The sequence below is a fragment of the Trichomonas vaginalis genome, chromosome III (assembly GCF_026262505.1).
Source record: "Trichomonas vaginalis G3 chromosome III, whole genome shotgun sequence".
Classification (NCBI taxonomy): Eukaryota; Parabasalia; order Trichomonadida; family Trichomonadidae; genus Trichomonas; species Trichomonas vaginalis.
This window is the reverse complement of record NC_067205.1, coordinates 11,129,578-11,151,763: the sequence shown is the minus strand read 5'-3', so window position 1 is coordinate 11,151,763 and position 22,186 is coordinate 11,129,578. Positions and strand designations below refer to the sequence as shown.

The following is a 22,186-nucleotide window of genomic DNA, read 5'->3' as shown; positions in this document are numbered from 1 at the left end:
AAATCGCTGATAAAAACTATTTTTCAGAAGAAACTTTTTTTTGGAATTAATATCAGTGAAGTGGAATCTAATACTTTTGATCTTGGAATCAAATATGATTAGTTCAAATCGAAAATCGACGATTTTAAACTCTAAAATAAAGAAACAGATAAAAATCTGATAAAAAAAATAAACTGACTGAAAAGTATATTTTGATAATATTTCATGTAGAATTATGTCTTTTTTAGATTCAATAAAAACGGTTATTTCTTATTTTAAAATGTCATTATTAAATTATAAAGTATTGTTATCTATTATTCAACTAATTTATTTTTGAATATACTCTCAAATATTACTATTAATTTTATTATGTTTCGCTCTTCTTTATTTAGCAATCTTCTTTCAAGACAAGTTTTACTTAATTCAGCAATTGGCGTCAAAGATAATGTAGTTACTGTTACTACTGATTACGATTATACCAATCTTCTTATTTTTCTTAAAAACTATCCGGAAGTAGATACTTTAATTTCAATATCGAATATTGTTCCTAGTTATTATCCTATTAACCGCATCAAAGTATCAACAATTAAGATTCAAGGATCTGCTAATTCAGTCCCAAGCGGTTTTCTCATAGGAAACAGATATGTTAAATCTGTAGAACTTTCTAAAAATGTTACATCAATAGGCCCTGGCTGTTTCAAGAATTCTGCAATTCAGAACATTACTATTGACGGTAACATCTCATCTTTAGGAGAAGGTGCATTTTACGGCTGCTCTTCTCTCACAGAGTTATCGATCATGACAAAAACCATTCCAAATACATTCGCTGCTAACTGTTTCAATTTAGCAAAAATCACAATTTCCGAAGAGTCAATTACGATTGGCAGTAGTGCATTTGCTTACTGCTACTCACTTGCAGTCTTTAGTTTTTCAAAGGTTACTTCGATCGCTGACAAAGCATTCCAATTTTCCGGTCTTAATAACGCTACTTTCCCTGCTTCCGTTGAATCCATTGGTGTTTCAGCGTTCGCATACTCCAAGATTGACGCGTTTACTCTTGAAGGAAGTAACGTTTCGATCGGAGATTACGCATTCCAAGGCACGCAACTTACAGAAGCCAAATTAACAAATGTTCCAAGACTTGGTAAAGGTATCTTCACAGAATGTCCATCCCTTGAATCGATTGAAACAGGTGTTATCGAAATTCCAGAAGAATTCGCCAGTTACTGCACTAAATTAGAGAAAGTTACAGCTAATTCAGCATATATCATTGGTGTAAGGTCATTCTATAACTGCATTAAGCTTGAATCAATAACTCTCAATGACAATGAAACAACAATTAAAAAAGAATGTTTCATGTTTTGCGAGAAACTCGATTTTGCTTTCAAAGAAAACCAAATTTACACAATTTCTGATTACGCGTTCAGCTATTGTTCCAAACTAAAACTTCCTTCTCTCCATGAAAACACTACTGTTGGCAATTACGCGTTCATTGGATGTGACAAAATCGAAGAACTCACAATCAACTGGGGATTGACGTCATTTGGTATTTTCATGGGTTGTAAGAACCTCGAAACTGTTACTTACACGTATAACTCATCAACTGATGTCAATGTATTACCTGATTACACATTCTGCAACTGTTCATCATTATCAGAATTCATTGACAAAAGTGTTTTATCAAGTGTAAACAGTTATGCGTTTGCAAGTACAAACATCAAAGAAATCAACTTATTTAATGCTTTCATTGCTAATTACGCATTCGCTGATGGTAGTCTTAAGAAGATTACTCTTGCAGGTGTTTCTTCATCACAAACAGATGCTTTTTATAACTGTGACAGTTTGAAGACAATTGTATTCAGTAAAATAGCTGATCCTGCAGGTGTAAATGCAATTAATTTCGCTAATTTGACATTAGATGAAATCTCCATTGAAGAAGGACATGAATCATTGAACATATCTAATGGTTTGTTGACATATGGCAATGATACATTAGTTCTTGTTACTCCACAATTCACAAAGAGTGAATTAAGAATTCCTGAGTCTGTAACATATATAAATCATGAAGCTTTTATTACTAATAGATACATTAAGAAGTTATATATTCCTTTCACGGTTTATATTGTTGACTCATCGAATATTATTCATTCAACTTCAATCGAGAAACTCGAAATCTCATTTGATTCAAACGCAACATTTTACATGGGAGTCAGAGACAACAAGAAATTGAAGTTCATCAATATCAGTACACAGTTTGATAAAATTGGTGATAATTCATTCAGCAACAACGAAAATCTTGAAGAAGTTGTTTTGCCTTCCACTATAACAGAAATCGGAAACTACGCGTTCAACATGTGTCCGAAACTGAAAACGATTAACATCGAAAATGTTTCAGTGTTTGGAGAATACGCGTTCAACGGAACAGCCCTTAAAACATTTGATTTCAGTAAAATGATCAGTCAAACAGTTCCTGCTGGTATATTAGGATTTTGTTCGAATCTCAAGGAAGTAAAAGGAACTTCAAACATCACAACTGTCGATGAATACGCGTTTTCTCATTGCGAATCATTGAAGAAATTCGAGTCTTCTATTTTGTATAACATTATGTCGAATGCTTTCGAATATTGCACGAGTTTAAAGGAGATTAATTTCAAGACTATCGAATACATTTATCCTCACGCTTTCACTCAGTGCACTTCCCTTAAATCTGTTGAACTTACAACAACAGTAAACTTCCCATTGGATGCATCTGAAAGTTCATCATTTGCATTCAGTTTCTGCACTTCCCTTAAATCCATTGATCTCACAGGTCTAAACATCATTCCTGTCTCTCTTTTCTATGGATGCTCCAGTTTGAAAGAAGTTACTTTCAGTTCTGGATTGATTGAGATTGGAAGTTTCGCTTTCTCCGGCTGCGGATTCAAGGAAATAACTATTCCAGATAGTGTTACATTGATTGGCAGCAATGCCTTTGGTTCCAACTCCAAACTAAAGACAGCAACAATAGGAAAAGGAACACCAAGTTTCGACAATTCTTGGTTCGCTCCAGCAACTCAAACTATTAAGATTATCATTCCACCTTCAATTAAAAACATTGGAAGCACTGTTTTCACTAGTATGGACAATGTTAAGATTGAGTTTTCATCAGAAAACAATTACTATGATTACCAAGACCAAACATTGATTGGTAAGATTAAAAAGAACTTAGTTACAACTGTAGGAAAATTGGGCAAAGTTTACGAAGTTCCAGAACAAATCAGAGTGATTGATTCCAATGCAATTAAGCGTGATACAAGTGATGATTCCAGTTCATCTGAAGAACTAGATCTCTTAGTACAATCCGATGGAATTGCAAGAGCTGCAATTATCAAGATTCAATCGAACATTTCTACATTCGGATCAGTTGATTTCACTGTACAAAGTATGTGCTATGAAGGTGAATATTATCTAGGAGATTCATTGACAACTTCTTCCTCTTCGTCTATTACAACAATTTATAATAGCTATGCTTCTGAGAATTACCTTTATAACGTACTATTTGGATCAGAAAATGCAGGACCAAAATGTTCAACAAGTCTTTCTGATTCCTTCAAATGGAGACATATTGTTGGAATGAGTAGTGCAGAGATCGGCCTCACAGTTGCATTCGTAATAGTTCTAATTGCACTGATTGTACTAGTCATTCTCTATTTCGTATTCCCATTCAGTAAGTGTTCATCTAAAGGTGAAGAAGCATAAAATAGTTTGATTTTAAAAAATTATTTTATCTAAGCAAAAACTTTTTTTATTTAAACATTTTATAATTGAAAAGAGAAATAATTATTTGTTTCTTTGTTTCGGAATTTAAAAAAAAGCGATAAGAAAAAAGAAAACAGAAGTTTCCATGTAAAAAAAGTGAGGAAAATATCAGAATTTTCCTGATATAATCAAAAAAAATATAATAGATGTTATATAAAAATTGTTTATGGAGCAGCTGCTGCTGCGGCAGCCTTGAGAACGAGTTTCGAAAATGGAAGCAGGATGTAAAGAATTATTGCTATTACTAGAAGGACTGTGACAATAACAAGACCTACTGTGAGTCCGATTTCTGGACCTGTCATTCCGATCCGGTGTCTTGCTTTGTCTTTATCAAGATAGTTTGATTGGCACTTTGTGTTTCTAACATTATCCAAGAAAGTTGGATAAATATACTTCTTAGAGACATAAGCCGGAGTATTTCCACTAACATCGCCATTAAAATACTTTCCGTCATAGCAAATTGATCTTATGTCTTCAATGGAATTAATGTTCTGCGAAATTTCTTTGACGCTGCTTGGAATCTTGAGCTGTCTAGCTTGAATATCATTATCGAATGTTTTATCATTGGCATCTTTAAATACATGTGCTTTTCCTGGATAAATTTCTGTTCTTATGAATTCGACATCACTTGAAATTTTGAATGATCTATCCAATACACCAAATGTTGCAACCAATTCATTAGTAAGTTTATTTATGATGCAATTTCCGTCAACTTTGAAAAATATATTCTCTTTATCAATTTCAACGTCGACGTAAGCAAATTTAGAGAATGTATTTGCTCTGATAGCAGATACTGTTGAAGATATAACAAAAGTGAAATTAGTATTGACTTTAGCATTGAAATCATTTGGATCAATATCTAGATGTGAAAAGTAAAAGAGAACTTGAGAATCCAAATTTGATAAATCTATATTCTCATCTGCATCACTGCTGAACCAATCTCCAATACTGCTATCAAGTTCCATAAATTCATAACTTTCTTTACTAAGCTCAAATTTTGATAATTTTTGGCAAAATCCGAAAGCACCATCACCAATTGAATTAATTGAACCGGGAACAGTGAATTTCTTGAATCCTGTCATCATAAACATACGATCTGAAATGGTGGATTGGAATGGATGGAATTCGACTTCTTTCAATGATATGCATCCCATAAATAAACTGTCTGCATCTTCACTAAACAATGGTATTTTAATTGATTTTAATGAAGTGCAAAAAGAAAATGCTTGCTCCCCAAATATCATTCTTTCTAGTAGAGTTACATCAGTCAATGATTTGCAAAACATAAAAGCTTGATTTCCTATTGATTCAACAGCGTTTTCGATTGTTAATTTCTTCAAACTTATGCATCCTGCAAAGCATAATGCAGGAATTGAAGTTGGGTTTGAATAATTATCATAATTTATAGTAACTTCTTTAATATGTTTTGCAAATTGGAATGAAACGCCCGTCATGAACTTAGATATTTTAATCTCTTTAATATTTTTGTTGTAATATAATGCACCATCATCTATAGTATCGCTTTCTTTTGAAAATGTTAATGATGTTTCTTCACAGTCTGGTGTAACAAAAATAATTTTTCCATCATTATCATATATTATTCCATTCTTGTTTGTAAGGTTTGGATTGTTTCCCTCGAATTCAATGGTTGCTTTATCAAGAAATAGGAAACTTTGTGGAATAAAGAATTCCACATTCTTTTTAATAGTGACTTTCTCGATATTATCGCATTGATTAAAGATAAATTGTGGCTCATACTCATCAGTTCGTTGATTAAATGTGACTGTTATAACATTTGCGCCGATTGAAACAGTTTGAAGACCAGAATTTCTGAATGGATAACCAGTAACTGAAACATTTTCTAAGTCGAGATTGACGAGAGATAAGGTATTTGCAAATGCATCTGTGGCAATTGATACAGTTTCAGGATGGTTGAACTTAATAGAACTAAGTTTTGTACAATTTGCAAATGCATTTTCCTTAATTTCATCGCACCCTTCACCAATCTCAATTGATTCTAATGAGGTGCATGCTGCAAACATGTAGGTTGAAACTGATTCCTCTAGTTGGAGTTTTGTGATACTTGTGCAGCCAAGAAATGCATAATCTGCCTTGTGATCTGTTAATTCTGTTAACACAAGCTTTCTGCAATTAACAAATGATCTTGATGAAAATGAGGTCGATGATGAGTTAATTGTTATCACAAGATTTTCACAGTTTTCAAGTGCACTTTTACCATATGATGTAATTTTCTTTCCGTTGATTGTTGTTAAATTAATGCAATCATAGAAAGCATTGTCACTGACAGAAGTAGCATTCTCACAATTTACATTCTTTAATGCATGGCAACCAGAGAAACAACCACTTGGAATTGTGAAATCTCCTTCTGAAGTGATAGTTGCATCTTGGAGCATAAAGCAATTAGCAAAGGAAAGTGTTGGGTTAGATGAAGTAATTGCTATTGAAACAGATTGAATCTTTGTACCCTCAAAAGCATTACCATTGATGGTAACATCAGCACTGAATGTGACTTTGTTTAACGGTGTGTATGCAAATGCAGATTGACCTATCACGAGGGATGGGAACTCGATTGATGTAAAACCTGTGTAAGAAAAGGCTGATTCACCGATTGAGGAGATTTTTGTAAAGTCAATTTTTGAAAGCGATGAGCAATACATGAAAGCCATTGATTGCATATCAACATTTTCGTTTGTTAATATAACTTCCGTGAGCATTGGACAATTCTGAGCAAAGGCCAATGGAATTTGGGTAGCAGCAATTGTTAATTTTTCTAAATAATGGCAATTGGTAAATGCATTGACTGAAAGTGTTGTAATATTCTCTAGATTAATAGTCTTGATTGGAGAATTTTTAAAAGCTTCACCTCTTATAGTATGAATATTATCCGGAAGGGTTACTTGTTCAAGATATTCAAAGTAATAATCAGTAAGAGTGCCTGATGGATCATTAACCTTAAGAGCCGTGAATTCGCTTAATGATTTGCAATTAATCACAAGTTTTTTGAACTTGAAATAGCTGGTAGAAGCTGTCTGTGGCCATTGGGAAGATGTGTCATCATTTATAATTAGTGTACTCGTAACTTGATTGCTTTTGATATTAGAAATATCGTTTATATCAGTTATAGTTGTAGTGTCTTTGTCTACTGTGATCTCAGAGTTGAGACAAATATTGGATGATAAGAGAGATGTAATAAGTGTTCTTTGAAGCATCAATAAAATGAATTGAAAACAATAAAAAAATTGAGAACATGATATGATTTTAAAATGAAAATAATATTACAGATAATATAAATGATGTTTTTGATCAAAACGATATGATGTGATATTAAAAAAACCGATTGTAATTGAACAATTTATTCTCAAAATTTTATGGGTTAAAATATATATACCTATACGAATACCCACATATGTAATACGATACCAACGGTCTTCGAGATTATATTGTTTCATTAATAAAATATAAAAATAGACGCAATTTTTGTGAGAAAATATATATTTCTAATTTGTTCTTTAAAATTTATATGATCATTTATGTATTCAAAATTATTTTATTCGAAAATATAGAATTTGGTGATCTAATCTTATCAAATTTCTATATTACGCAGTTATTTTTACTCTTAGTTATAAATCCATTCAGTGATTTACAAATCAATTCAAAAGATGAAAACAATACAAAAAACAAATCTTTGATATATTGTCTAAATTAAAATATATTTTAAAAAGTATTTATATACATAGCACATCTTACGTACTAAAATTTGATTCATACTTTTCTACCGAATAATTCAAAAGTTTTTCAATTTGTTGGTCAGAAAAAATGCTCATTCTTATAATATAAACTAATGAATATCTAATAAATTTAACTTGTTTTAAACCAAATACCCCATTCCGATTATTAAGTATCTCTAAAAGATGGTATTAGTTAATGTTTTAAAGAAATTATCCAATAAAAAGGTATTGTTCATATTTGAATACTAACGGCTTATTGAATAAAATTTAATTGTTTTAATTTATCTCAAATTATAATATATCATATATTAGATTATAATCTTTAATAAAAAAATTGAATGTGTTATCAAAAAAAATTCATAATTTTTAATGCTTAGATCAACTGTGTTTTGCTCTTTACTCTCTAAATACCCATTTCTTAATTCAGAGATTGTTGACAGTGGTAATACAGTTACAGTTGATAGTAGTGATGACTTTCAAGGCAATAAGCTTCAAGATTATATGAAGCAACACCCTAAAGTTGATACTTTGATTATTAAAGCTGACTCATTTAGCAAAATACATTATCTCCAGGTTTCAACAGTCAAAATTCAAAGTTCCGCAACTGAACTTCCTGATTATTTTCTTCAACAAAATCTATTTATTAAAACAGTTGAACTTCCTGAAACGATTACAAAATTTGGCACTGAATGTTTCGCTGGGTCTTCTCTCCAGAAGATTACAATACCAGGAACAATGACAGATTTGGGTACTGAAACATTTTTACACTGCTACAGTTTAACAGAACTTTCCATTAAGGGTCAGATCATACCTGAAAGTTTTGCTCTTGAATGCTATAATTTAACAAAAGTGACAATAACTGGAGACTCTATCTCAATCGGTGATAGAGCATTTGCTTATTGTTACTCACTTACCTCATTTGACTTTTCCAAAGTTACCTCAATTGGTAATTCTTCTTTTAAATATACAGGACTCCAAACCATATCTTTACCAGCATCAGTCGTAGTTATAGGTAACTCTGCCTTTATGTATTCTAAATTACAATCTTTTTCAATTGCTGGCAGCGGAGTATCGATAGGTGAATCTGCTTTCCTAGGAACACAAATCACATCTGCAAAAATTACAAATAAACCAGAACTTGGTAGTAATATATTCAGCCAATGTGTTGCCCTTGAAACTATTGAAACAGATGCTACAGAAATTCCAGAAGGATTTGCAAGCTATTGCACATCCCTTAAAACAGTAACTGCAGCATCAGCAACTGAAATTGGTGATAGAGCTTTCTATAATTGCAAGGTATTAGAATCAATTTCCCTTAAAGACGATGATACTGAAATTGGTGACCAAGCATTTGAATACTGGGAAAAATTTGTTTTCAGCTTTAATTCACATGAATACCAAATTGGAACATATGCCTTTGCTTATTGCACAAAGATTACAGTTCCATCACTGAACAAAGCTACAAGTGTTTCAGGATTTGCCTTCATTGGATGTGATTCAATTGATACACTCACAATTAATTGGAAATTAAATTCCGTAGGAATTTTTATGGGCTGCAAAGGCTTAGAGAGTGTCACATATGGTTATGTGCCCGATGATGAGGAAACATCTGTTCCTAATATTCCTTCATATACTTTTTGCAACTGCTCATCATTGGATACATTCACTGACAATAGTGGAGTAAGAAAAATTAATGAGTATGCATTTGCAAGCACTGCAATTAAAGAAATTGTCATCAAGAATGCAACTGCTTCAGATAATGCATTTGCCGGCAGTAAAATCGAGAAGATAACATTCAAGGGAGCAGAAAATGACAATATGGACATTTTTACTAATTGCAAGAAACTTAAATCAATTACATTCAGCTCTTTTGCTACAAAAGATAATGTTAAAATGGAATTATATGATTTGAAATTAGACGAAATATTAGTTGAAAATGGTAATGCTGATCTTTCAATTTCAAATGATTTATTACTTTACGATAAAACTGATTTACTTTATGTAACCCCCCAATTATCCGAAAGTGAGTTAACACTACCAGAGGCAATTACATCAATTGAAAAATATTGCCTTACTGCTAACAGGAAACTGAAAAAGTTAACTCTTTCACATAAGCTTGAAGATACAATTCAATTTGAGAGATCTCATTCAGTTAAAGAAATAGAAGTTTCTCTTGAATATAACGAAAGTAATATTTTAAAGATTAATAATTTTGAGGAACTCAAAACTCTCAAAATCAGTTCCAAATTCACTGAAGTTGTGAGAGCAGCTTTCCAAAACAACTATAAACTTCAAGAAGTCCAACTTCCTGACACTGTAACAACGATTGAAAACGAAGCATTTATGAACTGCTATAAATTAAAAACAATTAATCTTGATAAGGTTGTCGAATATGGAAGTCAGGCTTTTGAATTCACTGCTCTTGAATCATTTGATTTCAGTAAAATGGAAAGTCAAACCATTCCATCTGGATTATTGATGTTTTGCTACAAGCTCAAAGAAGTAAAAGGAGCATCAAATATTACAACAATTTCTTCGGGTGCTTTTGCCCACTGTACAAAATTAAAGACATTTGATTTCCCAATTTTAACTACGATTATGGCTAATGCATTTTGGAATTGCACAAGTATAAAGGAATTCAATTTCAAAATAGTTTTAGAAATCTATCCATCGGCCTTTGCTCAATGTACATCTCTTAAATCAGTTGAAATTACTCATCCCATCACTTTTATAACTTATCAAAGCATGGAATATATGTCATCTGTCTTCTCGTTATGTGAATCTCTGAAATCAGCTGATCTCTCTGGATTAAACTTTATTCCAAATGGTCTCTTTCCAGGATGCTCAAAGTTGAATGATGTCACATTCAGTTCTCATCTAATATCAATAGGGGAAGGCGCCTTTTTGCAATGTGGATTCAAAGAATTAACAATTCCAGATTCTGTTGTAATGATAGGTGATGGTGCCTTTGGAAGTAATGATAAGCTAAAGAAAGTAACAATCGGAAAAGGAACACCCAATTTTGATGATGGATGGTTTGCCCCTGCAACTCAATCAATCAAGGTTGTAATTCCATCTTCAGTCAAAAGCATTGTAAAATCAGCTTTCAATTACATGGACAATGTTAAGATTGAATTTTCGTCAGAAAACGATTACAATTTTTATTGATAATTTAAACTAACTAATGATATATTATGTAGTTTAAATCTATCGGGAAAAATTGACTGACCCAACAAGTATTTGTGAGTGAAATTAAATACCACTGAAAAATTTCCGTGTAAAATGTGGATAAATAAACAGTCTCATCACACTTTTCAATGCTCGATTTTTAAAAACTGTTTAAAAATGGAGCTTATATTGAAATAGTGTAGAGACTAAAAATTACCTCAGACTTTTCAGAGGATTGAGTTGCCACTCAATCCTCTGAAAAGTCTGAGGTAATTTGCAAAATTTTAATATTATTTATATAACTATTAGTTATACGTAAATTCATTTCAATGTATAGATTTTATTTACAAACCATTTGGGAAATAAATTTATCAACATTATTGTTTACTACTATGTATAAATAACAATATAATGAAATTTATCTTTTGTTCAGATATGAAAAAAATGCTTAGAGTTTAATTAACTTATAGCAATGTTACTACTTGGTCTATACGTAAAAAAATTGTTAACCTGTCGAAATTGTTACTCTCAATTATCTTAACAAACTTTTAAATTGAATCTTCAGAAAAATATAATTGATGATTGCAAACTATGTTCTTTGTGCATATCAGCCATTGATTGCTTCATCATCTCCAAGAAATTCATCTAATATTCCTATGGATATTCCAAAGTTGAAATACGAAGATTTATTAAGTTTAATCGCTATTACTCAAAACTTTCTTCAATCAGAACCGACATTATACAGACTCAATGATAATTTCCTTATTGTTGGAGATCTTCATGGAAATCTTAGAGATCTCTTAAGAATCTTTGCAGCGCATGGTCTTCCTCCTAATCGTAAATACATTTTCCTTGGAGATTACGTCGATCGTGGTGAATTTAGTATAGAAGTCATTACTCTGCTCTTTACTTTGAAACTTTTATATCCTGACCACGTTTATCTCATTCGAGGCAACCATGAATTTTCAGATATCAACGCTGTTTACGGATTCAAAAACCAAGTACTTGCAGAATATGACGAGAACATTTACAATCAATTTAATGAAGCGTTTTCATATTTGCCTTTAGCTTGCGTTTTAAATGATTGCTACTTCCTTGTGCATGGAGGAATAAGTCCACTCCTTAAAAGCGTTGATGAGATCGAGTCCGTGAAAAGACCTATTAATTCATTATACGATCCTATAGTTTATAGATCTTTTATTCCAGATATATTATGGAGCGACCCTGGTGAGGCAGAACTCATGTATTTCAAGAATTACCGTGGCTTTGGTAATTATTTCGGAGCTGTTGCTGTGATGAATTTTTTACGCGAAAACAACATAAAGAGAATCATCAGATCTCATCAATGCGTTAATGCCGTTGAGCAACATCACGGAGGAACGGTTGTTACTGTTTTCTCTACAAGTAATTATTCCAAGAAATCCAAGAATTCCAGCGGAATTTTGGAGGTCAACGGATAGAATATTTGCACTTATATCTTTGAAGCTCAAGATCAATTCAAAAAAGAAGATGCAAGCTATAGAACCGTTGAAACTGTTGAAAGATCTCCTCTTTGCTTTAACAACAAGTTTAACTCTGGTCTTCAAGCTTCTGCACGTAAAAGGAGAGCAACAGTTAGCGAAATGATCAAGTCTGAAAACAGAAGGTCGATGTCAAACCTTTCTGCCCTTCCTCCATTGATCTGTACCCCCAGACGCTCGGATAGGAGTTCGATTCCTATCAGTTCGGGCTCTGCTTCTGTATTAGTCTGTTAATTTAATAGAATTTTTTTTTTCAATATGATGTATGTAACGTTTATAAATATTTGCGTGTTGTTAATTATCAATAGTTTTCTCCATTCCAATTAAAATATAATGCGTAATGTGTAAAAAACCATAATCGATGAAATATTTTTTATATAACTTTACGCCATATTCTCAATTTTGATAAAGAAATTGAATTATAAACGGAAAGAATATTGTTCGATGATTTATTGTTCTCAACAAAGCCATTATAATTTCGTAATTTTTATAGACGATTATGATTTCAAAAGACGAAAAGTGTTTTGAATTTACGTATAAAAGTGGCAATCACCATGTCTTTATTTTCCATTGTCCCACGTGATCATAAAGAGTGGCATGAACAAACTAAGCTTAGTGATATCACTGATGAAGAGTTTAATCGCCAAATAAAGCCGGTTAAATACGCACGTAAGCACATTATTTTCCAAATTATCTGCTTTATTCTTACTTTAGGTCCTATCCGTGCAGTTTTCGGATTTGTTGGTTTCTTCTCATGCTGTGCCATTGCTGGAGGACTACGTCGTTTACAATATGCCTTAGGAATGGATACAACAAAATACAAAACTTTCCTTCTTCGCATTGTTCAGCTAGGTTTCAGATGCTTATTTATTGTATTCAATCATATATGGATTAGAAAAGAGGGAACAATGGATCCCGACGCTAGAGTCATTATTTGCAACCATACAGCATTTCATGACCCAATGATTATCTCATGCACACGTGATACCTCCGTTGTCATGAAAGCCTCATTTGGAGAAGGCGTTGCCAGATGGGTTTTCGATATTATCGATCCAATCTATGTTAGAAGAGATATGCCAGGTGGACAAACTAAGCTCATTATAGACCATGCAAACAACAAAGAACTTTTACCGATTTTAATCTTCCCAGAAGGCACTCTTACAAATGGTGATATTTTCCTTAAGTTCCATCGTGGTGCATTCCTTACAGATCATAAAGTCCAGCCAATGCTTGTTCGCTACCACATGCCATTTGTTCCAGAAGGCTGGAACTCATTTGCTTGGACAGAACCGAATATTCTTCTCTATTTCTGGTACGCAATGTCTGTTCCATTGAACTGGGTTACTGTTAAAATCCTCCCAGCTCACAGCAAGAGTGAATATGCCAATGCTGATGAATTTGCTGACGCAATGCAACTTCAATGTGCAAATGCCTTTGGTGTTCTTGCATCTACAAGATCAAGTAATGATATCTTCAGAAAGAAGACTGAAGAAAAGGTTGAAAATAAGGAGAAAAAGGAATAAAGTTATTTTTTGAAAAAAAAATCTCTTCTTTTTTCTAAACACTTTTAGCAAAGTCTAGTCATCATATATTCCATTGCATATAGCAAAAGTTTATACAATTAATAGTATTGCAACTCTATATTTTATTTTTAGTGTTATGATGCCTGAAAGTATCTTGTTTCTTTTCAATTTACCTCTTCAAATAGTTTACTTTTTCAACACAAATGGGGAAAAAAATTGAAAATTGGCACCTCTAAACAAGGTTTGTATAAGGTCAAAATCATTGATCTGTATAAGAAATGGCTGATCTATAATACACCTATTCTGAAATATGTTCTTATGGAGGAATAATGATAATTGACGAAGAAATTTATCATCAATAAAAGGAAAGGATTTTTCATTTATAACCTTCAAGCATATTCATGACATTTGATTGTATGTTGTTACTTTTATTTCAATGTACAAAGAATTATATTTGAAATTTGGTATAATATTTAAATAAAGAAGTAACAAGGATTTAAAAATGAAAAGATGTTGATTTATTGGTGGTATAAAACATATTTTACTTACTAGAGAGAGAAAAAAAAAAATAACATGGTAAATAAGAGAATTTTGTATTAACTCCACATAATAAATCGTATTTATCAATGATTTGAAATGAAATCTCAATCTTATTTGTTGTTTTTAGGGTAATATGGCGCATATTTATCTGCATTTGAATATTTATCTGTATTATAATATTTTATGTTGTCGTGATTTGGACGCTTAGTTACTGGAGGGGGCAATTCAACAGACTGAGCGTCTTCTCTCTTTTTTGGTGCGAATGCTGGTATTTTTTCAGTAACAGCAGCAAAAACTTCTTCATATTCGTCTTCGGATTCTTCCGAATAGTAGCTTGAATAGTCACTGTAGTCATCGTTGTCGCTTTGTTCTTTTTTCGGAGAGAATTTTGTATTTGTTTTCTGGGATTGATAAGAAGATGAGTTCTGTGTATTCCGTGGAGGTGATGGTGTTGTTTGTTCTGATTTCTGGGGCGAAGGAACGTAATGTTGAAATTGTGGTGGTAAATTTTGTCTTGGAGGCGTACGTTTTGTTTCTGGTGCTGGCTGTGGAGGTGTTTGAGTATAATTTTGTTGAGGGGGAGGTGCGAAATTCATTGGTTGGTACTGAGGAGCATATCCAGGTGGATAATTAATCATTGATGCATACATTTGTTGGAAAAGTTGGAAATTTAGCATTGTTCCGTACATTTTTTGGAATTGCTCGAACTGTTCCATTGGATTCTGTGGTACTTGATTTTGCATCGCTTGAAACATGAAAAATTGCTGCATAAGTTGAAATTGCTGATAGGAAACTTGATTCTGATACATTTGTTGATCGTATGGTGTGTTCATATATTGTTGGTTGTAATAGGGTGAAAATCCTGGATTTGGATATTGAGGATTAAAGATTGTAGGCTGTTGATAGGGCTGGTTTGGAGGTGGTTGTTGCGGTTGTTGTGGTCCATTATAATAATTTTGTTTGGGAGTTCGATGGAATTCTGGTTCTGTTAAATCTGAGCCACTGGAAGGTTGGTCGATAACATGCTCAAAAGAATAAACAGGTTCGGAATTGTCTGCTTCATTTTCTGATATACTAGCATTCCTTTGATAGCGATAAGAATTTTTCGGAAAATAATTTGGGGGAGGAGATTGGGAATTCTGCGAAAATCTATTAGCGCGAACAGGATTAAATGCAGGAATTGGACCTTTTGCTGGATCAAGAGAATCACGATAAAATTTTTTCTTTGGAGGTTTAAAATATTGCAAAGGTTGAAAATTTCCAGTAAATTTAACGGGGCCGAAGCTTTCAATGTTTGGGGGAGGTGGGCTTGGCTTGTAAAGTGTAATTAATTCATCAGGTGTATAACGTAGGATAGTTGTCATTTTTAGAAGAGGTGAAGAATTTTTAAAATTTTTTCGGTTTGAAATTTCTTTTTTATTTTGTTAATTTGATCATTTATGTAATTAGTATTATCCCAATATTTTCAGTAACAAATGATCGTAGTCTAATAAGTCAAAAAATATTCCATAATTGGTTATATATCTATAATTGTTATCATTCATTGTGATAGAAAAATCGTCCACTTTTGAGGCAAGACCGTTGATAATTATTGATTTTTGAAAGGGGGATGATATCTTTCAAAATTAATTTACTAGATATGTGATGTTGTAACCGATTTTAATATAATTTTTTAAGACCGCTAAATAATGTCAGAAAAAAATAAACCCCTATAAAACATTTCATACAACGAACTTCCTTCAAAACTTCTCGGCGTCTATGTACACAATGCAAATCAACTTGCGTTCCTGCAGCTTGATATATCATACTCTTAACGATTGATTTATGAAAATGAGTTTGAATTCAAACTGAGTTGGATTTATTCATTTTTGTATGGAAATGTTGAAGCTTGATTTGAAAAGTTATATATTCCATATAAATTTGGATGTTGATCACGAATTTTTTGCTTCCCCAATTTTAAATTATTTCCCCCTGTAAAAAATCTCTTTCAATTTCATCGTTTTTTTTTAATGGTATAAATAAATATAATTGTGATGATGATTGTTAACATCTTTATCGATCAATTCAAATTTTTTTAATAATTTTTATGGCGGTATCTTTTTCATCTTTATTGCAATCAAAAGCATTTAGTGACTTATGCTTGGTGGCAAATGGAACTAGAATTTCTATACACCGTGCTATTGTTGCAGAAAGATCTGGTTATTTTCATGATTTATTTGCTAAAGATCCCTCACAAAAAATCGTTGAAATAACACTTCCAGACCCTTGTTCAGAATGTCTCCCACATGTGTTAAATTTCCTATACAGTGATCCAAATTTCCATGTTACAAAAAATTCATTCGGTCCCATCTTAAATATTGCCGTTTGCTTTAAAATTCAGGCACTAATTGACACTCTTTTTGAATGGATGAAAGCTAATATCACTGCTGAAAATACAATGTATTTCTATTTCGCGATAAAAGATATTCAAGATAAATTAAAAGCTGAAAATGATACACAAGATAAATCAAAAGCAGATGCCGACACACAAAAGCAGTATATTCAAAAGCAATTAGAAGAAACTTTTATGACAACAATTATTGATAATATTGTCCTTCATTTTGAATTGATTGATAGAGGAGATATATGGTCTCTTCCTTATAATACGTTCTATACAGTAATTACTCACAAAAACTTCAACTCCTCGTCTTTTTGTCTGAGTTCTGCAATCGCATACACAATAATGAATAATAGCAAGCTAGAAAAGTCAGAAGTTGAGACTTTATTGTCTCTTTATCTACAAATTGATTGGCCCGCGAGTATTACTGAACTTGTTCAGAATTCTGCTCCAAACGATCCAAGAAACCAAAATTCTATATCATCTCTGTTACTTCCTTTCGTTGCAAAGCATTTTAGAAGGATTCCAAATACGGAATTCTCTAAATTCCCTCATAAATTTATGACAGCTCTTGTAAGTCGTGATGATTTGAATGCTCCATCATCTGAATATGTCCGCCAGCAAATACAAAATCTGACTAACAGTACGACCAGAGTTAATAAACAAAGAAACCTTCAAATGTGGGAAGCATTTCTTGGCGATGGCAAAGAAAGAGAATACCATACATTACCTGTAACCAAAGAAAATATAAGAGTTTTAATTTTGTCATCCGTTTACCTTGACGTTCTCACAGATATCAAACAAGATTTAGTTGAAGGAGGAATCCAAGCACAAAACATTTTCCTCTTCAATGCTGATACTGGTCATCCTACAAGCACTCTCCTCTTCCAATTTGATGTTGTTTTGGCTTTTACTCATTACCAATTTGAAAATCCAGACATAACATGCTCATTCCTTTACGATTACGTGCAGAATGGTGGTGGCCTTGTCACATGCTACGGTTTCTGCAGAGATGATGAATGGGGATTAGGAGATGAAGCTTTGGATAGTTTAATGCCGTTCGCAAGAGGAACCCAGTTGACCAAATGCGCCAGAGAGAAGGTCATTGTTGAAGATAATCATCCACTCATGGATGGAATCAAAACAATAAGACACGGAGAATTTAGTCCAAGATGCAACGTTAAATTGAATGAAGGCGCAACATTAGTTGCTAGTTTTGCAGATGGTGTCCCTCTCGTTGCCTATAAAGAAACAAACAGAATGAATCAGAAGATTGTTTCAATTAATTTCTATCCTGTATCGTCCAGAGTCCATAGACTTGGTTTTCCACCTGATCAGCCTTGGACACAAATATTTACACGAGCTATTCTTTATGCTTGTGGAATTGACATTTCTAATAAACCAGAAGAAGCTTCTGGTGATGAAGATCCAGCTCCCGCTGATTAACCTTTTGTGAAAAGTAAATTCTATTGTATAAACTTATATCTATAATCTATTAAATTTTTTTTTTTTTAATCTCAACCACTTTCGACATATATGAGATGATATATTATAACAATTCTTTGATTAGTATTAATCAATATAGCTTTTATGCAATATCTTCTAAAATCAAAATTTCAATCAAATAAATATTATAATAATTAATCCATTCAATAGGAAAATAGCTTAGTTATCAAATCTTACTCAACCAATTATTGGACTTGATTCTTAATCTCAATTAATTGGATAAAATTAACTGGAATTATATATATTATATATACTTTATTACAAAACAATGCAAGAGGGATATTATATGATTAAGATAATGTGACGTAAAAGTTTGTATTTGACTTAATTCCAGCGTGTTCTAATGTTAAATTACTTCTTTCAAAAATTTTTCCATGAACATCACGTAAGAAGAATGGAAGCTCCTCATAATTAGAGTCAAAGTAGCATTCATCGCAAATGATACTTTGGAATAAGGATTCCACTGTCATCTGGTTTGTATATCTCTTCATTATCTTTCTTCCATTTGGAAGAACGAATTTAATTTTCATATCACCGTTTATTCCGACCTCTATAGATTTTTGAATTCGTTCATGCATTGTTTGTTTGTTAATTCTGATTTGTACTTCCCTTTGTTTTTGATTTTCAACTTCTCTCTCTTCTTGAGCTTGAATTTCAAGTTGTTTACTTAATGCTAACTCATACAAGTAATCCTGATTATTAAGAATTGCTTTGTTGGACTGCATTCTATAAAAATGAAGTTATTATTTCAATAAAAAATTATGGTTGAAAAATTTTTCTGAGCATCATCACCATTACTTAAAAATTTATGAATATGAATAAATGTGTACATTCCTAAAATATCAAAAAAATTCCGAAAACTTTTTGATTATAAAACCGTTTTATACTGATCAAAATTTTTCTCTGAATTTCAGTTGGAAAACATTGACGATAAATGAAATGGAAATTGATTTCTAAAATTTATTCATATGTACTATAACTGAAAAGCCCAATAAGATGAATTAAATGAAATATATCCAAAAATAAGATGAAAAAAATGAAATTAAAATAATATATTCAGATCCAATGATGTTACTTAGGGACATAATAGAACAGTCGGATGTGAGCTTTTCTGTAACCAAAAATGCATGATTACAGCAAAACTCATCAAATTTCGCACAACCAAATTCAAAAAAAAGCAGATTACAGTAAGAAATCACGGTTTTCAATTTTGAAGAACAATTATAAACAATCAAATAGCCTAAATAAATGAGATATCTTCGAAGCATTGAATTTTCTGAATCTGAAATATTTTTTGAATGGATTCAAAAATATTTTATTATACATTATATTCTTGTATGATTTTTAAAAAAATTGACTAGTTTCAATATAATTCAAATTCTAACGTCATAGATAAATTTTATTATGAAAAGCTCAATAGACTCTTCCCCTGGAAGCTGGCTTGAAATTAAGCCAATTGGTGAGAATCCAGAAGCAATGACTAAATATGATGTCGATTGGGCAAGGCATCTAATGATGAAAAACCCTATTTCTCGTCCGCTCGGTACCCTGCACAACTTAGGGAATAGTTGCTTTATCAATGCAGTTCTCCAATGTCTAGTTTATACCCCGGGATTTGAATATTTTACTAAAAACATGCCCAACTTAATTTACGAATTGAATTCCGAAAAAGCTTGCTACCTTTATCACTTTGCAGAACTCTGCAGAGCTATGCATACTATACCAGAATCTGCACCCCATATGTTCTATGGACAAATTTCTCAAATTAGTCCTTTGATGAGATCAGGTTTACAGCAAGATGCTCATGAATTCCTTCTTTCATTACTCAATAAGTTTGATGATGAATGTCTCTGTCCATCTCAGAAAACGCAGAATGAAGCAACCACTCCTATTAGATCATTTTTTGCCGGGAAAATGAAAGAAACTACAACATGCACCCAATGTAGGCACGAGCATAAGACGGTGTCTTCCTTTTTTGATATCAATCTTCCTTTGACTTCTGACTCAATTTCAGGTTGTTTGGAAAATTATATGATGTCTCAAGAGGTTGCCAGCTTCGAATGCGAAAAATGCAAAAATAAGTGTACTGCTACCAAAAAGCAACAGCTAATAGATCTCCCAAACGTTTTAATACTCTCATTAATTCGTTTTCAATCAAACGGTAAAAAAATGGACGACAAAATTACAATCGACGATGAACTAAACTTACGATTGTTTAATGCTTATCGAAGAACTGCCGCTTACAAACTTTATGGAATGATTTGCCACGAAGGTCGAGCTATTGACCTTGGCCATTACTATTCATTGACTAGATGTGGCAACAGCGAGTGGTTCCAGCATAACGATTCATCAATTACAAAAATCGATAAAGATTTGAATGAACTCAATTTGTGTCCTTACATTCTCTTCTATAAACGCCATGATCACTTGGAAAGAATGAGATTAACAATTACGATTGAATGCAAAAAAACTGTGAGAACATCCAACCGCAAAGCAAATTTTAATACGTCTTCGGATGAACAGCAGCTAAGTGAAGCAAGTGATGGAATTCCGATAGCATATTCTGGGTCTAAGTAGTGGCTTTATTTGCTAATTTGTTTTTTTATTACTTTTTATATTTTAATATTGCTTTCTAATATTATGTTTTGTTTGTATTAAAATCATTTCTCTTGTTTGCGTATTTCTATTCATTGCTTCCTTTATTTTTTAATAAAATACCAGATAAAAGTCCAATTTTAAGCTAAAAGAAAGTGTGTGAATATGTGAGTGTAAGACATTATTGAAGAATTCAGAGACTGTATAAGCAATTAAGAGGAAAATATTTTAATTGAAAATATAATTATAGGTTTAAACAGTAATTATCAATCATAACTAGGGCTGTACAAGATTTAAAAAAACATTGCCGGGTTACCGTAGAGGCCTAAAAAAATCGCGCCTCGGCGGCAAGCCGCCTCGGCATTAAGAATGCGCATCTAAATTTTTATATGTCCTTCTTTCTTTTATTTTCCCTTCCCTTTCTTTTCTTTTTCTTTTTTCCTCCTCTTGCGCTCATTTACCTTTTTTTCCTTTTCTCATCATTTTTCAAAATTTTAAATTTTTATCAAAAATCTTGCCTATAAAAGCAGACTATGGAACCTTTTAATGCCTCTTAATCAATATTATACAGCATAAAGCATATTAAATGAAAGTAATTACGTATAAATTATTTTATTATCTTATTTATTAATTCTTTAGCATGTATTGTTTAATATTAACTTTTCTGTACATTAAATGATATCTCCAAAGTATGAATGCCTTGTAACGAAACGAAAAACTTAATTTTATGTTGAATATTTGTCACAAACATTAGATTATTAAAAATATATGTTGGATATCCCTTAGTATGAGACTTCATGACTCTTGTAGTCTAACGTGAGCTTTGGATTGCAAGCTCTGTGGTTAACGAACATAAATTAACTGTAAAGTTATCAAAATTTTTCATCGTTTCTATCAGCATCTATTTTTCCTTTAAAATAATATATTTGTATAATACAATATTTAGTAATTTTTTTTTCCATAATTTCATTCAAAATTTCAGAAAAAATTAATTTCTATTCAATATTATTTCAGCTTCAAAACACTTCATTCTTATAGATGTTGATTCACTAAAGTGTGATACTCAATGTCTTATTCAATGAAAATTGTTCTGCAAATTTATTTCACTTTTGACCTCACTTTTTCCGTAATTCAATTTTTTACTTTTAATATTTTAGATCTTCATAATATCATTTGAAAAATTAACCATATAAAAAAATCAAGTTATCAATTCACTTTTTCCGTAATTCAAAAATCAAAAATATAAATAATATATCTTTTTATCAAATATTATTATTATATTCTATGAAAAATGAGGTCCGGAAATTTTGCGGATTCCCGTAACTCAATTTTACGGAAAAAGTGCAGTAAACTATTCAAAATACGGAAAAATTGGTGTAAACTAATGATTTTACGGTAAAATCACGGAAAGTCCCGGAAGAATATATGTGC

The 22,186-nt window shown here is 32.0% G+C and overlaps 9 protein-coding genes across 9 annotated transcripts, besides 1 other annotated feature; 6 read left to right on the top strand and 3 right to left on the bottom strand.

Moving 5' to 3' along the window:
* Window positions 1–348: 348 nt before the first annotated feature.
* Window positions 349–3,717, top strand: TVAGG3_0680960 (leucine-rich repeats (6 copies)-containing protein; the record flags this gene model as incomplete). Its single annotated transcript, XM_001329786.1, has 1 exon — window positions 349–3,717. The coding sequence occupies one exon, from the start codon at window positions 349–351 to the stop codon at window positions 3,715–3,717; it is 3,369 nt and encodes a 1,122-aa protein (XP_001329821.1).
* Window positions 3,718–3,941: 224 nt separating this feature from the next.
* TVAGG3_0680950 (leucine-rich repeats (6 copies)-containing protein) lies at window positions 3,942–7,007 on the bottom strand (the record flags this gene model as incomplete). The annotated part of the gene is made up of 1 exon (XM_001329787.1): window positions 3,942–7,007. The coding sequence occupies one exon, from the start codon at window positions 7,005–7,007 to the stop codon at window positions 3,942–3,944; it is 3,066 nt and encodes a 1,021-aa protein (XP_001329822.1).
* An 888-nt stretch (window positions 7,008–7,895) lies between these two features.
* Window positions 7,896–10,694, top strand: TVAGG3_0680940 (leucine-rich repeats (6 copies)-containing protein; the record flags this gene model as incomplete). Its single annotated transcript, XM_001329788.1, has 1 exon — window positions 7,896–10,694. The coding sequence occupies one exon, from the start codon at window positions 7,896–7,898 to the stop codon at window positions 10,692–10,694; it is 2,799 nt and encodes a 932-aa protein (XP_001329823.1).
* A 564-nt stretch (window positions 10,695–11,258) lies between these two features.
* Window positions 11,259–12,154, top strand: TVAGG3_0680930 (phosphoprotein phosphatase protein; the record flags this gene model as incomplete). The annotated part of the gene is made up of 1 exon (XM_001329789.1): window positions 11,273–12,154. One exon carries the CDS (start codon window positions 11,273–11,275, stop codon window positions 12,152–12,154), a length of 882 nt encoding a protein of 293 aa, XP_001329824.1.
* A 614-nt stretch (window positions 12,155–12,768) lies between these two features.
* Window positions 12,769–13,737, top strand: TVAGG3_0680920 (1-alkylglycerophosphocholine O-acetyltransferase protein; the record flags this gene model as incomplete). The annotated part of the gene is made up of 1 exon (XM_001329790.2): window positions 12,769–13,737. One exon carries the CDS (start codon window positions 12,769–12,771, stop codon window positions 13,735–13,737), a length of 969 nt encoding a protein of 322 aa, XP_001329825.1.
* A 530-nt stretch (window positions 13,738–14,267) lies between these two features.
* TVAGG3_0680910 (uncharacterized protein) lies at window positions 14,268–15,645 on the bottom strand (the record flags this gene model as incomplete). Its single annotated transcript, XM_001329791.1, has 1 exon — window positions 14,388–15,641. The coding sequence occupies one exon, from the start codon at window positions 15,639–15,641 to the stop codon at window positions 14,388–14,390; it is 1,254 nt and encodes a 417-aa protein (XP_001329826.1).
* Window positions 15,646–16,363: 718 nt separating this feature from the next.
* Window positions 16,364–18,143, top strand: TVAGG3_0680900 (Potassium Channel Kv1.1, Chain A domain-containing protein; the record flags this gene model as incomplete). Its single annotated transcript, XM_001329792.1, has 1 exon — window positions 16,364–18,100. One exon carries the CDS (start codon window positions 16,364–16,366, stop codon window positions 18,098–18,100), a length of 1,737 nt encoding a protein of 578 aa, XP_001329827.1.
* A 280-nt stretch (window positions 18,144–18,423) lies between these two features.
* On the bottom strand, window positions 18,424–18,885 carry TVAGG3_0680890 (uncharacterized protein; the record flags this gene model as incomplete). Its single annotated transcript, XM_001329793.2, has 1 exon — window positions 18,451–18,885. One exon carries the CDS (start codon window positions 18,883–18,885, stop codon window positions 18,451–18,453), a length of 435 nt encoding a protein of 144 aa, XP_001329828.1.
* Window positions 18,886–19,564: 679 nt separating this feature from the next.
* On the top strand, window positions 19,565–20,737 carry TVAGG3_0680880 (ubiquitinyl hydrolase protein; the record flags this gene model as incomplete). The annotated part of the gene is made up of 1 exon (XM_001329794.1): window positions 19,565–20,737. The coding sequence occupies one exon, from the start codon at window positions 19,565–19,567 to the stop codon at window positions 20,735–20,737; it is 1,173 nt and encodes a 390-aa protein (XP_001329829.1).
* Window positions 20,738–21,031: 294 nt separating this feature from the next.
* Window positions 21,032–21,221: a mobile genetic element.
* Window positions 21,222–22,186: the final 965 nt, after the last annotated feature.